We start from the raw sequence: 18,650 nt of genomic DNA, 5'->3' as shown, positions 1-18,650 counted from the left end.
TGACCAGACTTGCACAGCAAATACCTTTACTGCTGAGCCATCTCATCAGCTCAAGAGAACTTGTTATGCATTCTGGATACCAGACCCTTATCTGGATTGAGACTGTTTTTCTAATACCACAAAATTAGTATCTCTCATTCCCTGACTTTGTACCTAGCCTTCTCTTTTTCTTCAAGAGGTACAAGAAGATAAGATGCTTTGTAGGGAACCATGGAGTTGGCCTGGCCTAGCTGCCTTGAGAAGCATGCATCATTGGTTTTTCAGGTTAGAGTCCATGGTTCCTGGGGCACTGTACCTTCTAGTTCCTGAGAGACTGGCCTGCTCCCTCAGGCTGCGAAGCATTCAGGCCACTTAGTGTTTCTCTGTATGTTCCCTCAGGAGTTAAGGAAGCAGAGAAGCTTGACAGGACAATTGGTCTTAGACATTAATCTTGTGCACCCTGCATAGCTTGCAAACTTCCCTGTATCCTGGCAACTACAACTGTATTGATCCTGGAACCTGCCATTATATTCTGTTGCTGATAAAGGTATAAAACGTCTGATTGCTCTCAATAAAATTGCCACAGCTTAAGTTTTGTGAACCATCCAACTAGCCTAGTTTCATTCCTCATGGCCATATCAGGTGACCTTGTCCCAGTAAGTAAGCGCAGGCACTTAGAATGTTTTATACAAATTACAGACCCCCACTCACAACTGTATTGGCAAGAAATATATTCAGCCATCTGACCATGATTTAGGACTTTGTGACTCCTGCAAGAAATTTGAAGTGGCTGAACCAGGACTAGATGGATTCTTTTATACCCTTAGCTATGCTCTCACCCAAAAGGTATACCAACCAGATTGGCATGTGTTACCACCAGGAAAAGAGGGAGGTCATACCAATCAAGGATGAATCCTGAATTTTCTAAGTAAATATCTGTTACCATCTACCCCTTGATTATCTAGAAAGTGGCTAAAAGGAACAGGTTTGTTTCTGGGGTCGGTTGCTTTTCATAACTAAAATGTAAAGATGAGGAAAAAGTGAGAGAGGGAGTCAGAATTTCTGTTTGTTGTAGGGGATTTTTGTTTTGGGTATTACATGGCTTTGACTGTCCTGGAACTCGCTATGTAGACCAGGTTGGCCTCGAACACTCAGAGATCCAACTGCCTAGAGTCAACTTTTGGAGCTGATGTTTGAGGAAGTCTTTCCAGTGTTCAGCAATCCCAGGTATCTGTAGACAGCAGGGAACATGAAGGTTGCATCCAATATTTTTCACTCCTGGCCCGTTGTTCAGTGGCTTTAGCAATGAAAGGTATACTGGTGGCTGACTGCAAACTGTCTGAAAGACTAAAAACATGACAAGATTACTTTCAAGATCTACAGTAGTGTGGTCCCACTTAGTTGACATGATGGGAATGGCAACAGTAGTCACCTGAGAAAGAATCACAGTGAAAAAACACCATCCTAGCTCCAAGAGGAAATCAAAGCTCCACAATAAATCAAATCTGCCAGAAGTGACCAGGGGAAATGTCCCAACAGAGTAGTCTCCTTCATTACAAGAGAACTATGTCCATTTTTGGCAAGAGCCACGCAGAAATGTAGTCTTGTTGATGGATTTATCTCAATTCTGGAGCACTTGCTTAACCCCGAAAGCAACAACAGAAGAGTCGAGTCCCCTTCTGTGTCCAGTCTTTAGTGGTGGGTGTATTGCTTTGTCCAGCTTGTGGAAACAGAGGTTGCAAGAGACTCCTCAATAAGCAGCTTCAGTATGAGCCCTTGTAGATAGTGAGAGGTGGCCGCCTACAAGCCAGGAAGAAGGGTCTCGAGGATTTATCTTCCTAAGAGTAAAGGTCATTTGAGATTGTTTGGTTTAATTTTATCGCTCTTCGCATACCATTGATTTACACAGAAGTTTGTCAAAGTCACTTTAAAATTGGAAAAGAAATTATATAGCTGAAAACTGAATGCATTCTAAAACTGTAAAAATATAGTTAGAGGAATACTATCCACAATATATCTAAGTCTTTGAGTTGAACTAAACCAACTAAAAGTGGTTCAAAAACAAAAATTTAACATCTATTAAATAGAAAAGGACCTTTTACTATTAGAATATGAGAATACAATAAGTGATATGTATTTTTCTTTAAATGTAGCCATAATTTTTCAGTCAAATAAATTGCATAATACTTTATATTTCATGTTTTATGGTCTCAAACTCGAAGGGGAAACTGCATGTAGGTTCTGTAAAATAACAAGCTTTCCCTTGCTACCTCCAAACCCTGTAACCCAGGAATATTAAAGATTTTCAGAGGCACTAAGTCTTTGAACATAGCAGGGTTTATGGCGAAAATCCATCCCAAAGGAGTATTATTTTGATAATACAATTTAAATTTCCCTATTCATTCTTATGTATATATATTTGGGGGTCATTACGTAAAATATTGAATAATTTGAAAACTTACTTTTTATTTTGTATTCAGTATGGAGATTTATTCCCAGAGAGGGGCTTTTCTGATGCAAAATTGGAATGCTTGTGTAGTCACAACAGCTGTCCCCACACCATGTGGTGTCTTCCATTACTTTACTGTAGCGATGAGTTTTTGGCCCAGTGTTTCAGTAATATTGGACACACATGGTTTTAAGTGCAAAGCAGTATGCTTATGCATTCATTTGACTTTCACAGCTACAGTTGGCTCTACATTAGAACAGGGAGAATACATTCACACCACGGCCACCCTCATGGCTGCTCCAGTAGCTGATCACAGTGGGCTCTGTTCCTTCTAAAGACACCACTAACTATTGCTGAGGAATTACACAGTCACCAAAGGGCCTTGCCGCTGTAGGAGAGGGGATAATGAGAAGCTCAAAGGCCACACTCAGATTTCAGTCCACGGGTTCTTATTATTACCCATCTTTTAACGATAATAGTAAAAATCATGGCCATGAAATAACTAAAACTAAAAGGAAGTTTGCTGAGGCAGTCAGGGATTTTTTTTTTCTTTCAGATTTTTAATACAGGTATTTAATTTAAATGAAATGTTGCCTTCCCAGGAAAACAGTGGTGCTATGTTGTTAGACTTATTAGCAAGAAATTAAAATCTGATTGGTTCTTAATATTGACTGTTGATATATGTAGGTTTTTGAAAACCAGTCCATTAAAAATAGCAGTTTTGCACAGATTTCTGTTAAAACTGATGTAGATATCAGGTGACTTGCTGTGCTCTGAAGCACACTGCCCTAGTATGATTTTGGTCCGAGTCCTGTTTCAGTGAGGCTCTTCGTGACTTGATTTTGCACTTCCAGCTTATATTCAAATTCTCCTCAAGCTTAACCTTCTCTGCATATCTGTATACTTACTAGAGCTTTGGATTTTAATAATCAGAATAGTATTTTCTTTGAAAATCTAATTTGCTCCTCTAAATGATATCTAAATAACTCATTTTTCCTTAAATAAGGCAAAAAGAAAGGAAAAGAAGGAAAACCGCGCCGTGTAATATTTAGCTTAAGTGATACAGAGAATTAAATTTCTGATCTTCATTAAATATCAAAGAAATTCTAGCCAGATCCAGTGTAGACTACCTTTTTATCTAAGTGAGTTTATGCATGTATTGTAAGGGTTGTACTGATGAATATGTTCGAGGCTTTCAGCCCTTAGTGGATACAAAATAGAATGATTGATAAAATCCTCCCTACTATTGGCTATTATTTACTGACTCTTAAGTGGCAGGTTGTATTTATGCCAATTTATCTGCTTCAGGGAACATTCTTGATAGCAGAACAAAGTGAATAAAAGTAGTTTGCTTTGCAAATGAATGCAAATAGGAAAGCCTTTCGGAAAGCCTTTAACAGGGGCAGTGCACTTTGATTATGAGTGAAGCTGCCATTTGGACATGGTGAAAAGAGCATGCTTGAACCATTGATTGGGCGAGACAGTAAAAAGTCAGGAAGGGCCCTGTTAGGCTTGCAGGGAGGCAGGCGGATGTCAGTGTGGTTAGAGCACAGTGGGAGAATGACAGGGAGGATTAGTGTCAGGGAGAGGCTTTGCTGGAGCTCTGGAGATAGTCCCTGGGGTCACTCACCTCTAACTGTTGTTCTGTGCTGATGGTTCTGTAATGCAAACTGCCTGATGTATGCCTGTTCATTATCGGAAATGGTGATTAGAAAAGGTATTTGTTTCTAAGATTTTTCTCCCACTACCTTTCCTCCCCCCCCCCGTTTCTTTTTAATTAAAGGGAAATGAGGTGGGCTTCCTTCATCTCTCATTGTTTAGTGCCAGAGTGGCTGCTACCTCTGACGGGTGATAGCTTATGCTAGAATATAGTTGTCATATTATGGTTTCTTTTCTTATTCAACAGTGATTTATGTTTCTCTACTCGGGTTTAGGTTTTGACCATTGGTAGTCACTAGTAGTAAAATTCAGGAATATGTTTCTGCTAGAATTTTTCACAGTTTTGTAATCTTTAAGGTGTTTTCACTATTTCAACTATTAAAAGCTTTGCGTGGACTGGACGATTCACATCTTGGTGTAAGAGTTTGTATCTAATCTTACTTGTTCTCGAGTTGTACAGAATCTAGCATTTGATAAATTTCCAAAATTGAATGTTGTTATTATTACATAGAATGGGCAAGAAATGTAGCCTTGCACAGTTCTGATTCTCAATCAGTGCTTTATCTATTCTGATTTTCATGTCTATGTCTCAGAACCATTTTGTTTTCTTTTATAATGTTTTTTACTTCAGAACTTTGCTAGCCATGTTATGTGAGTTACATGAGCAGTACTGCATTTTAGCATTGTAGCAACAGTTTTTTATAGACTTGTATAATGGTTTTTTATTTTAATGTAAAATTGGTCTCTTTTTCTAAGTATCTTCAAAAACATGGTTTTGCATTATGCAATACTTCCTTATTCTAATATGCATACAAAAATCTTTCAAAGACTGCTGGGACTCCATTCTGCCTATAAGGATGCTGCCCCAGCCTTTGACTAAGCTTAAATACATGTTTGGTACTATTGGTCATTGCAGAAAGGGTTCTGCCAGTAATTGTTTCACAAGCTTATTAATGTTTTAGTAAGCATTTTTCCAATTATTTTTTTCTTTAATGTTTTACAGGCACCTGAATGGACAGAAGAGGACCTCAACCAGCTAACAAGAAGTATGGTTAAGTTCCCAGGAGGGACCCCAGGTCGATGGGAAAAGATTGCCCACGAATTGGGTCGATCTGTGACAGATGTGAGTTCATTGAGATTTGCATTGTGTGAGCAGTGACAAACCAGAATAGGCCCACTATGCAGGAGGCAGCCTTAGATGAGTCCTGAGTTATCTGTGGAGAAAGGACCTGGGAGGCAACCATTAACGAAATAAGGAAGAGGCAGATGTGAGTCCATCCCCCGCTCCACAGTATAACAGCTGTGTGCAGAATTGTAGTATTCAGAGACTTCAGCTACTGAAACCTAATCATAGAAAACAGCATTAGGTTCTGTGTTTATATTGCCCCTTTAATCGTGGAAAAGACAGTTTTCCAACTTATCAGAATTAGAGAGGTGATATTTCAGCCTTAACACTGAAGTACAGCTTGCCAATGTATTTAGACAGGTGATTTGGATTAATGGAGTAAGCACTGGTCTTAGTGCAGATGGAATGTTTCTGACCATTCCTTTTGGCATGTATGTGTGAATGGCCATACCTAACACCCAGGAGACAAACTACTGACCAAGGACCTTTTGACATAGCACTCTATGTGTTTTCATTCAGGGAATCTACAGTAGAGCACCTAACGTGCCAGATCTTCAAACATATAATTAGGAGAGAGAAGGGAACTCTCCTGCCTCAGTTATCAAACTGATATTTGTATAAAGCATAGTAAATACCCTTTACTAAATTTCCCTTATATACATCTTATGGTTAAAAGTTTTTCAAAGAGTTGCTAAAAGAAAGATTTAAATTTCCTCTGTAATTCTGTTAGCATGCCTTTAGGTCTTTTCTACAATGAACACACATTTAATGAGCATACTAATAAAACACAGCTACCAAAACAATGAGATTTGTTATAATGGCTATGACTTGCTTTCCAGAGTAAACTTTTATGTAGTTTATTTAGAAACAAACATATATATTTAAAAAGTACTGTCAAATTTTTTTCTATTCCTCTTTTCCTTTTGGTTAGGACTTGCATTGAGAATTTCACATTTTGTATATATGTATATATGTATATATGTATATATGTATGTATGTATGTATGATCATAGGACAAAAGCTGTTGTATCTAGTAACAGATCATTTCTGTAGTTTTGCAAAGTGACCAATTATCTTTGGCTCATGGAGAACCATAGGGATACCTTTTCTTCTTCTAAGAGTACTGCTGAAATATGCGTTTTATTTTCTCATTTTAAGGTATTTTGTAAGGAATGATATAATTAACCACATTAAAGACATCCCAAGACTACTGATATTTTAAACATTCTAAAAATACTGTTTTAAAGAGCCCAAAACTTTTAACCTGATTGTATAAAGAAAAACAATAATATGCTAATTAGTGTCTTCTTAAGAGGTAAATAATAGCAGCACATGTACTTCAGGGGCAGAGGCAGATGGATCTCTCTAAGTTCAAGGCCAGCCTGGTCTACAAAGTGAGTTCCAGTACAGCCAGAGGTGTTACACAGGGAAACCCTGTCTTGAAAAACCAAAAAAAGAAAAGGTAAAGATGAAAGCTGAAAAAATGCTAGAGTCTTACACGCTGTCACCAGCAGAGCCTCAGAATTAATCTTGTGCCTAGTTCACAAGAGTAGTCTTGGTGCAGAGGTTTCTTTTTAAATTTTTACCAATTTATCTTGTATGTTTTACTATTTCTTCCCCAGCCTTCTCCTGGGGAGGCTGATTTTATGTCTGCAGTACTTTGGGCACCATTTGTTGCTGGAGGGCTTCTCTCCAGGTTCCACCAAGCCCCGCAGTCCCACAATCCACGTATAAAATAATCACTCAGATGCTTATATTACTTACAAACTGTATGGCCGTGGCAGGCTTCTTGCTAACTGTTCTTATATCTTAAATTAACCTATTTCTATAAATCTATACCTTGCCACGTAGCTTGTGGCTTACCAGCGTCTTTACATGTTGCTTGTCCTGACGGTGGCTGCAGTGTCTCTCCCTCCTTCTTCCTGTTCCCTCAATTCTCCTTTCTCCTTCTCCCGTCTATACTTCCTGCCTGGTCACTGGCCAGTGTTTTATTTATATAGAGCAATATCCACAGCATTTCTATTAATTTATGTTCTGCCATGTGGCTTAATTACCTCTGCTCTATACCTTATATCTGACTTCTTCAGAGTCTCTTGGCATCCCTGGCATAATCCAAGTGCCTAGATTCCTCCTCTTCCTCTCTCTCCCCAGAAATCCCACCTATCTCTCCTGCCTAGCTATTGGCCATTCAGCTCATTGTTTAACCAATCACAGTGACACATTTTCACACAGTGTGTGTAAACAAATATTCTACAACATATCTCCCTTTTTGTCTAAATATAAAGGAAAAGGTTTAACTCTAACAAAGTAAAACTATATACAATAAGAACAATTATCAGGTAAGAATTACATTTACAATTTTCAGTTCATTTCTATCTTTCAACTTTGGAGAAAGTACTGTTATATATTCTATCTTAGTGGAACCAAAGTTTTCATACCTAAACCACTTTTTATTATAACTTGTATTGCCATCCTAAAAATATTTTTTTAGACCTTAAAACATCTTTTTAGATTAACAGCTTAAGCTTTTATGTTTCTCAGCCTTATAAACTTTATATCTCTTACATAAGTTTCTCTTTTGAATATGGTAACAAGAAAAACTGTAACTGTAACTATCTAGTCTTCAACCCCACCAAAGACCTGAGGATACATTACCTGAGTAGACAAGAGGATACATTACTTGAGTAAACAAAGTGCAGGGCAAACAACTTCCAAAACTATAGAAACAATAGAGAAAGCTGACTATCTAGACGGTCAGTGAAGGTTTCTCTGCAACATTAGGGCATCCATCTTTGGCCTGCAGGCCTAGAATATCTGACAGACTTGTCTGTGAACCAGGAATTTTGAAGGACCATCCTACTTTGTCTTGGCAAAGTTTGGCAGTCACCTTCTTTTGTATCTTGCTTGTCCAATTTGGACAGCATACTGTTAGCAGTCGAGGCAAGGGCAGTTTCTTGCCCAGTGTCTAACTTTGCCATAATAAAAGCAAACTCCATATGGAGGTTTTTTGGTGCCCATCCTTTTAGAAGTAAATTGGTGCTGTCAGGAGCAGAAGTGTCTCACTGTCATGAAAAGCCTTAGGTTACTAAAACATCTAATTGCTGTATTCTGTAGATCTCAGAGTGTTTGAGGACCATCTATCTATCTATCTAAAATATATCTCTTTAACCTTGAAAATATACCTAACTTGACTACAAGTTTGATTATTATACATGACTAACTACTAACCTGTATTTCTTAATTATACATTACATTTTTAAATGAGCTGTATAAGTACAATACCTTAAACAAGAGTAAAAACATATATATATATATATATATATATATATAATGACAAAAATAACCTTAAATTTGTATCAATGAACCAAAATGATGTTGATTTTTGAGGAAACTGCAACAGATCTAAGAGGCTTGATCACTTGGGCTACTTGTTTTGTCTTTATTCGTGCCCAGTCCTTTTATTCTGAGAACATACAAACTTTTAAAGGTAACTTACATATCTTCGTTAACACAGCATGAAATACCTTAAACAAGAGTAAAAACATAGTGTTCTAACAAAAATAACCTTAAATTTGTATCAATATACAAAAATCCATACCAGTGTAAAGCATTTGAGATTAATAGTTGCTTTTTAGTTTAAAGTAGATTCAGTAATTACCCTTTTAGCCTATCCTTTCCATATCCCCCTTTTTTCTTTTCAGAAAGAAATCTTTGAATCCCACCTCCCTTGCTTAACTTCCTCCCTTACCATGACCAGTAACAATTTGCAACCAACCCCCCTAAATGATGACAAAAAATTCATAATTCACTGAATGACCAAAAACTAACAACCCTATCTCTTGGGAATGTGGGCATCATGTTCCCTAGACTGTTTCCTTTTGTCTGGGGGCAATGACATCTCTAGGATACCCTGAGAAAATAGGAATAATGACAAATACTGGGAGAGCTAGCGTATCATTTGTTGTCCAATCCCAATGTGATGGGAAAGTGTAGAGCTTATCTGAAGTCCTGGCTAGAGTAGTCTGTGAGGCTGGACCATCTCAGCTAGCAACTTTGAAGTTGTTCTAGATGTTGATTTTTGAGGAAACTGCAACAGATCTAAGAGGCTAGATCACTTGGGCTACTTATTTTGTCTTTATTCATGCCCAGTCCTTTTATTCTGAGAACATACCAACTTTTAAAGGTAACTTACATATCTTCGTTAACACAGCATGAAATATGCAGTGTGCACAAGTCAGCTAAAGTTGATTTGGTCAGCTAGTAGTTAGCTATGCCCTCTGATTCCAGGTAAACTTTATTGGTACAGCAGAGTGCCAGTGTGAACAATTCTCCTGCAACATGAAGACTCAGTTAACTTTTTTAAAACTAATTTTATTTATTCTTTGACAATTTCATACACATAAATATTGTATCTTGGTCATATTGTGGTATTGGTTTTTATTTTACTTACATATTTTATGTGTCTGCACATACGTCTCTGCACCATGTTCATGCATACTTGGTGCCCAAGGAATCTAAAAGAGGACAACAGATCCCTTGGGACTGGAGTTGCAAACACATGTGTATTGCCATGTGCTCTTAACTACTGAACTGTCTCTCCAACTCCCAGCATGCTTGTTTCAGTGATACCCAAGAATGACTTGTGAATCAGACTAGAGCAGCTGAAATGGTTTCAGCTGGTATAGTTCCTTTAGTAGAATGTTAAGTGAGAGTTAATCACATTTTCAAAGGTCACTTACACTTCTTTTTGGCTTGCAGTGTTAATTAGATTTGTTGTCCTTAAGAACTGGATTGTGGAAGAGAAGCCAGGTTCCTTTGGCGGTCACCATCTCCTCTTACACCTGCTCACTGGCCTGCTCTGTGGCGGCCAGCCCCCGGTCCACACAGCTGTTGTTTGACCCTGTGGTCCTGCTAAATGTGTAGCTTCAGGCTTGCTTCTTTCCTTCCAGAAGCAATTGACCTTTTCTGGGAAAGGTGAGAGTGTGGCAGTGCTGGGGTCTAGACGGCTCACTATTTAGATGGTTAGAGTCTAGTAAAATACCTGTTTTGATTCCTCAGTTTAAAAAAGAAAGAATCAGTCTATTACTTGTCATAATTAGAGTTTAATTATTAAATACTACTGTGAAGAAGGACAGGCAATATTTTAGGGTTTTTTTACATAAAGTATTTTTTAATGCAGATAAACTATAAGGCCAACTTCATTGAGGCTTAAATATTTTAAATGTTAACTATACGCCTCTTGGCATATAATTTTAGTAGCCACAAAGGACACTCAAATTGTAAAAACAACAAAGGAAACAAAAACTGTCTGGCATGTAAAACCACCTTTAATGTGATTATTAACTGCAGGCTTCTACGTTAAGGTCAGGGAGCATCGGGTTTCTTGCTCCTGAAGTAATATTCTCTTGCCTGAAAGGCTGTAAGCCGACCCTGTGCTCTGTCAGCCACTAATCTGTCACATTCTGTTTATGATAATAGACTGAGTGGAATTTTCTGCTTGTTTAGAAAGGGCCAGGTAGACAGCAAAACAAAAGCCAGGTGGCTAGATTTAACTTTTATAATTAATGCCAAAGGGTAATATAAGACCCGTTTAAGGTATGCCAGTGAAGGGAGGCGCACAGCTAGTGAGATCCCAGCTTCTAGTCATATAGCTGTAACCAGCTCAGAGGCCGAAGATACCTGGTGGGAGAATTTATACAGTGTTATTCTGGTGGCTTTTTTGAAGTTAAGAAGCCTTATGGTTATCAGTAAATTAAAATAGAGTGTTATATTATTTTGACAATATAGTGCTATTATTTTAGCTTCAGCATAGCCCTACCTGAAGTTGTGAAAATGATGAAGTTTAACCCTTTGGTTTCTGCACTGCACTGCCAGCTTCCCGCGGTCTCTCTTCTCTGTGGCCTAGCTTGATCTCTCTTTTCGGTCCTCCCTTCCTCCCTTAGCGCCCGCCCCAACCTTCACAACCCCTTCTCCTTAGAGTGCCCGAGTGCTTTATCTTATCCTCCGTGCTGGATGAGTCACCGGCTCCTTTCTGTATAACTTTTGAGTGATAATGTATTAAATATTAATGTTATTAGATATCACTCACACTCTGTTAAAAGTTTGTCCTGTTTTATCTGTTTTTTGGGTTTTTCCTTGTGTTTGTTTTTTCACATAGAGTCTTCCTCTGTAGCCTAGGCTGAGCTGGAACTCATGTACCCCAGACTTGCCACCAACTCGGGGGAGTCATTCTGCTTCAGCCTTACAAGTGAATGGGGTCACAGGTCAATTACTTAATCACTCTACTTGACCTGATGAAATTTCCACCGAGTATTATAGAGTAATTAATGCAGAAGGTTTTTATTTCTATTTTAATCAAGAAATCTGGCTTTTGGCTCTTAATTTACTGTTAGTCATTGATATGGGGCATACTGGGGAAATTTTCTTCAGTTTAATTTTTGGGGGGTTCTAATTTATGACAGTTGTTTTCAGGAATTAATGTGGATTTTTCTTAATGAGTTTTAAGGTTTGCATTTATTTACTCTGTGTGTCTGTGTGAGTATGGATGCCATGGCATGTTTGGAGGTCAGAGGACATCTTGAGGAGTTTTTCCTCTGCTTCCATGATGAGGGTCTGAGATCACACTGAAGACTTTGCATACACCCAAATGTCTTTACCTGCTGAGCCATCTTACCAGCCCATATGTGAAATCCTTTTTCAGATGTGAAATTTTAGCAATGATGACCTAATAAGAAATAATTATCAAAGTCCTTTTTTTAATTTTCCAAGATAAACTACTTGGTCATATAAAACTATTCACAGCCGGGCGGTGGTGACGGTGGTGCACGTCTTTAATCCCAGCACTCGGGAGGCAGAGCCAGGCGGATCTCTGTGAGTTCGAGGCCAGCCTGGGCTACCAAGTGAGTCCCAGGAAAGGCGCAAAGCTACACAGAGAAACCCTGTCTCGAGAAAAAAAAAAAAAAAAAAAAAAAAAAACTATTCACTTTCAAATAGCTGGTCTTGGCTGTTTACTTAAATTTTTTGCAGTTAAATATATAACTGAGAATGTTATAGACTGTTTGATGTCTTACTAGTTGGATATCTGTAGTGGAGCACTATCAGCCTTCTTCAGTTAGTTTGTTTGAGCCTGTTGATGCAGTCTCTTTATAGCAGCCTTCTAATATCCAGATAATAAAGAAATGCTAAATTATATTAAAAAGCAAGGAGGGACAGTGGAGGCCAATGCGTGCCTACACATATAGACACACACATACACTAAATAAACAAATACATAAATTTTTTTTTTTTTTTGAGACAGGGTTTGTCTGTAGCTTTTGGAGCCTGTCCTAGAACTCACTCTGTAGACCAGGCTGGCCTCAAACTCACAGAGATCCACCTGCCTCTGCTTCCCGATTGCTGAGATTAAAGGCATGCACTGTCACCACCTGGCAATAAAATATTTTTTAAAGGAAAAGATACCATAGAAAATATCAAAACAAAATAAGTATCAAATACAACAGCAGAATTGTTGCAAATTATCTTTAGGAAAATCTCCTAGAAAGCAGAATAAAGGGGCAAACTTTTAACATATAGAAAAGAAATGCAGGAATTCAACCCTAGAAATCCAGATCTGATTGAGTCTCAGTAAAAGAGAAACTAGAGGCAAGATTTTTGTTAAGTAAATGATGCAGCAAAGCTTTCTAGAATGCAGGGATACCTGAGGCTACTTTGTTAGAGTTTCCCAAAGCCAAATGGATATATGGAGAAGATCACAGGGAGATTTATAGACACTGAGAATACATAAATCCTCAAAGATCTCCTTACTATGGAGAACATCCCTCCAGAGTAAGGCATGTCAGAGTGGCGTCAGGCCACTAGGCCACACTAGACTCTGGGAGGTAAGGAAGCTGTCCTTTTGCAATGCTAAGATATATTCTGAATCCTGAGCAGTTCCCTTGTGAGAGCAAATATGGGAGGCTATCCTCCAGCAGAAAGAGGGGATGTGATCTCCAAGCAGCAGTCACATAGATCACCACCCTCCAGTGTGTAGCTAGCATGAACAGGACATGCAAGTTGGAACAAGAGATTGAGGATTTTATGACAAGGATTGGAACCCTGGGAAAGGGTTTTTAGAATAGATAGTATAGCTTAGAACTTGGGCAATGTATATATTGTATGTGTGTGCATATGTATATGAAATGTGTGCATGCATGTACAAAAGAAAGGCAACTAGAAACTTCACAAAATACAGAAGCCCATTACCACCACCACCTACCAAAAAGGGTAATTTCAGTAGATGATGTGAACAGTACTTAGCAGGTCATAATATTGGAATATCTTACATAATGAATTTTCATATTTTAAAAATAATGTTTTACACATAGGTTTTCAATTTTAAAATCTACACATTATAGAATATTCTTGTGTTCACCGCAATGTTTTCTCCTTGCTATTTAATAATAGATTTGTAGCTGGGCTCATGTGAGCCTAGTAACACTGCTACCAAGACTTCTGACCTATGATACGGCTCCATAACTAATTCTGTTCAGTAGAACATAAGGGAAATGATGTGCAGTCATGGGAGCACTTACTCGGTTCTCCTTTCCATTGAACTGGATTAGAAGTTTTCCTGTAACTAAGCTGCAGCCATCCAAGCAAAGACAGTTGATCTGTGAAACTGCAGACACACACAATAGGAAAAACCTGATTATGTGGAGAATCAGGGGGTGACAGTTCTAATATGAATAGTAATAGTAAATAACAGCCTAAGAAGATAGAAGCTGAAGGAACCTGAGATCAGATTCTGGGAAATCCTTCCTGAGATGTTGCTGAACAGACACAAAGAAATGAGGGCACGTGGTTGTCCGAGAAGGAGCCTTTAGATAGAGGAACAGCACTCACAAAGACTGAAGCAAGAACACTGGGAGATGTGCAAAGTCAGGCAGAGAGGTCAGCATGGCCTGGAAAGGAATAGGTGGAGATTATGTAAAATGCGACCAAGATTTAATACAAGACAGGATCATACATGGCCGTTCTGACTGAGACTTGGGGTTTTCCTGAGAGTAAATGGGAAAGCACTAGGAGATTGTGACACAGGAGTAGTGATGTGAAAGGACCATTCCGACAGTCTTGTGGAGAAGAAACTGGCAGGGAAAGTGTGGAAACAGGAAAGATGACCAGGTACAGAGTATTTGAGTTATCCATGTAAAAGACAATAGTGACTTGAATTAAGAGTAGGGAGAAGCAGGAAAGAAACCCAGGATATATAGTGAATGTTAAAAGCATGCTATTTAGCTGGGTATAATTATAGCCTCGTAACATTCACAGGAGCTGTGAACAGAGATGAAAGCCTGTGGGTGTAAGGAGTGTTGCTTTTCATCCCATACCCTATGTACTGTTTTCTCCCTAAGGCTGTTTACATGCATTACCTTAATTTTTAAAACGTAAAGAAATGTAACATTTTACCTTTCAGATTTTTCCATGTAAATGTTTACATTTAAATGTTTATTCTTCACTGTATCTTTTTTATTTAAAAACCTATTGATTTACAAAAATAGAATAAAGCAGTCAAAAAATTTATTTGAAACTACAAAGAATCCCAAACGTACAAAATAATCTTGACAAAGAGGAATAAAGCAGGAGTCAATCACATTTCCTGACTTCAGAATATATTACAGAGCATGATAATTAAAGCAGTGTGGCACAGTCATGAACACAGACTTGGAGACCAATGGAACAGAATAGAGCCCAGACATCCTCGGCTACCTAATCGTCACAAGGGGTACAGAGAATACTTACTGAGAAAGAATGGACTACTCAGCAAATGGTACTCGAAAAACCTTGTAACTACATGGAAATAAGGAAATGTCTTGTATCATATACAAAAAAACTAACCAATCAGATTGAAGCCCTAAATGTGAGTAAGGCATAAAACTATAAGTACGCCATACCTTGTGCACTGTTAGTTAGAATGTGAATGGAATGTGTATGGAATGCACTGTTGTACTGAGGTTTCTCCAGAGATTGAAAATCTGGCAGTTCTTCTTTTGGGTGTGCATATCCAAAGAACCAAAGCCAAGATGTGAAAAGGACATCTGCCCCTATATGCCCATGGCAGTGTTGCCAAGACAGTGAGGGAGCCCAAAAGGATGGATAGAGAAAATGTGGTCTGTGCAGCAGAAAAGAGCTTCTCACCCATAAACAGGGAAATGTTGTATGTGGCAATATAGACAACCCTAGAGATTATTGTGCTGTTCAATTTTAATTGAACAAGAGATGAATACCTTTACCTGAATGCATGCCAATAATTCCATCACTCAGATCAGCCTGAGCTACATAAGACTCTCAAACAAGAAAAACAAAAACATGAAAAAGTTTTAGAGATCTGGTATATAGTATTTTTTCTACAGCTAAAGATATTTTACCATTTTCTTAAAATTCCATTCTGTATGTAGAGCACATTTTTGTTTTCATTCTTCAGTTGATGGACAGTTAGTCCAATCCTGTTTCTTAGCCATGGTCAGTAGACCAGCAGGGAACATGACTATGCCAATCTCTCTGGTGAAATAGGGAGTCGTCCTTTGCATATTTACAGGAGTAGTACAGAGGGCTTACATGGTAACTTTAGTTTTAGTCTTTTGAGAAACTTCCACACTGACTGCTGTCGTGGTGACACCGATTTACACTCCCACCAAGAGTGGGTGGAAATTTCCCCTTTTCCACTTCCTCTCCAGCATATGTTCTCTTTTATCTTTTTTGATGATTAAGATGGCCATTCTGATTGGGGTGAGACGTTTCCTTGATGGCAAAGGATGTTGAACACGTTTTAAAGTGTCTGCTAGGCATTTGTATCTAAGGACTGTCTCTTAGCCCATTTTTAATTAGGTAGATTGTTTTCTTTGTTTAATTCTCTGTATCTTCTAAATACTAATCCTCTGTCATATACATAGCTGACAGAGATTTTCTCCTGTTCTATGGGCTGTCTCTTCACTTGATTGACAGTTTCCTTTGCAGTACAGAAACAAGTCTATCTTTTTATTGGGGAAGAGACATCATTAATATTCAAAGCTATTATTGAAAGATATTTATTCCTGTCATTTTGTGATTTTTTTGATTTTGTGATGTTTTCTTAAACCTCTTTTGATTAACTGTCCTTATATTGTTGATTTTTCTTCTGTTTCCTCATGTATATTTATCCTTGTTGTCAGTCTGAAGTATTTCTCCCAGTAGCTTCTGTAGAGGTGGCTTAGTGGCCACATATTCCTGTAGTCTGTTTTTTCTGTTTGTTTGTTTGTTTAAGTGGGAAGGAAAAATAAATAAAAGGAAAAGAAAAAGAGACATATTTAATGTGAACACATTGGGAAGAGGGACAAAGAGATCCGATCAAAGTTTGAAGAGATGGCCAGATATGTAGATCTAAGCATTCATGAGTTGAAGTGCGGCTCTACCTACCACGTCTGTTTTTATCCCTGGAAATTTTTGTTTTCAATGATGATAAATAGTTTTGCTGGGTATAATAGTCCAAGTTGGCGTTGTAGTCGTTTTATATCCTTCTTACTTTAAAGGTTTCTGTTGTAAAGCCGTTTGTGTGACTTGGTCCCTTCCTTTTGCAGCTTTCAATACTATTTCTTTATTCTGTATTTTTAGTGTCTTAACTGAAATATGATGTGTGTGAGGGTATTTTTTGGTCCTGTTTATTTGATGTTTTATATGCATGCCTCTTGTATCTAAATACATGTGTTTTTTTTTTTCCCCTAGATTTTGGAATTATCTTCTATTTTATTGAAAATATTTTCTGTAACTTTATCATAGACTTCTTCTCCTTTTTCCACGCCCTTAATTTGTAGATTTGGTCTTTTCCTGGTGTCCTATATCACTCCCATGTTCCATCCTTTTTTTAATTTATCATTAATGTTGACTGAATGATCCAGTTCCTATACCTGTGTTAAGGCCCTAAAATTCTGTCCTCCATGTCATGTATTTATTCTGTTGGTAAAGCTTTCCACCCAGCTTTTTGACTTGCTGAGCTTTTCATTTCTACCATTATTTCAGTTTGGTTTTTCTTCAGTATTTCTATCTCTACTGAACTCTTCTTTCCTATTCTGAACTGACTTCACTGTTTCAGATGGCCTTCCAAGCAGCTGACCACTGTGCATGGGAGGGACTCTCATCCTCCTGTGCCAAGCGTGTGCAGTAGCCAGACTGAGTTCCACCCTCAGCACCCCCACCCTAGAAAAAGATTGCTTAGAAATGTTTTTGAAAGGGTTGGGAGAAAAGGTCTTTCTGTGAAACCCAGGCTGGCCTCAGGTTCTCAGTCCTTCTGCCTCTCTCTCTCAAGCACTCATATGGCATCACACCCAGCTGGAACTTTCATGTCTAATTCTCCCACTTCAGACACTCATTGTTTCTGTAGCCCTCTACATGTTCTGTCACTAACAAACAGAGTTTGCAGTTTGTACTCATCAAGACTCTGTGTCTCAGGAAAAGCATAACATCTGCTTTAAAGTCTATTTCCAATTTTCTAGTTAAGTCATAGGCACTTTGAATACTGTGGTCATTCTTATTTCATAAGACAGTTGCTCAGCTCACAGTGTAACCTGTGTTCTTCTAATAGAGTCAGCTCGTATAGAAGGAACTTAATATAGTTCCCTCAGTTATATGCATAACGTCTTACTGACATTGGGCAGATGCTCAGAGGCTAATGCGGTTTAAGTTGCCTCCTTTTCCTAACATTTTGGGAAACCACTAATCAGAGAGGGACATGGGTGAAATCATACTGGGTTATTTCAGTACTCCCTGAGTGTGCTAATAGTGTCTACAAAACTATACTAGTGTCTGTCACAGAAGTATTTCCTCCCAACAGATGACCATCAGTCTATTTATAGAGATGGTAAGTCAGCTAGTTAAAAGGTTCCCCTCTTTTAATGGATAAGATGAGCACAATTAAAGACATTTGGAGAGATAATAAGAATGTTCAGCTCTGCTTCCTACCAACATTTTTCAAGTGGATTAGTTAATGGTTAGGTAGCAGACTATACTTTGAATTTGAAAGCTGCAGGAGTTCTAGGTTGTCGTGATTGGGAAATCCAAACTTACTAGCTAAAGTAAATAGAGTAAATAATATATACCTCTTAGCTGCGTAATTCTTATTTATTATCTGTGTGGAGAAGGAGAGTGGGAGTTGCACGTGCTGTGTCACCGTTGTGGATGCCAGAGGACAATTTTGTAGAGTCTGTTCGTTCTCTCTCTCCACTTTGACTTGAGTTCCAGGTATCTAACTTAGGTCACTAGGTTTGTGTGGCAAGCACCTTAACTGCTGAGCCATTGTGCCAGCCTACAGTATCTGTTATTATACTAACAGTGAAGATTCAAGTGAGCCAGAATCTGAAAGTATGACTGAAGTTATCACTGCATTCAGCGTCTTCTCTCCTGGGTTACCTGAGGACACCAGGACTGTGA

The 18,650-nt window shown here is 38.3% G+C and overlaps 1 protein-coding gene across 2 annotated transcripts in view; it reads left to right on the top strand.

The window, feature by feature from the left end:
• The window catches only part of Dnajc1 (DnaJ heat shock protein family (Hsp40) member C1), a 192,259-nt gene that overhangs the window by 160,971 nt on the left and 12,638 nt on the right, over positions 1–18,650 (top strand). For both annotated transcript variants that reach the window (XM_028870466.2, XM_028870467.2), the window contains exon 9: positions 5,091–5,210. In XM_028870466.2, the coding sequence (XP_028726299.1) occupies positions 5,091–5,210 (120 nt within the window). The remainder of the gene's footprint in view (positions 1–5,090; positions 5,211–18,650) is intronic.

Source organism: Peromyscus leucopus, chromosome 5, assembly GCF_004664715.2.
Source record: "Peromyscus leucopus breed LL Stock chromosome 5, UCI_PerLeu_2.1, whole genome shotgun sequence".
Classification (NCBI taxonomy): Eukaryota; Metazoa; Chordata; class Mammalia; order Rodentia; family Cricetidae; genus Peromyscus; species Peromyscus leucopus.
Note: the sequence above shows the minus strand (reverse complement) of the source record. Positions and strands in the feature narration are given on the sequence as shown.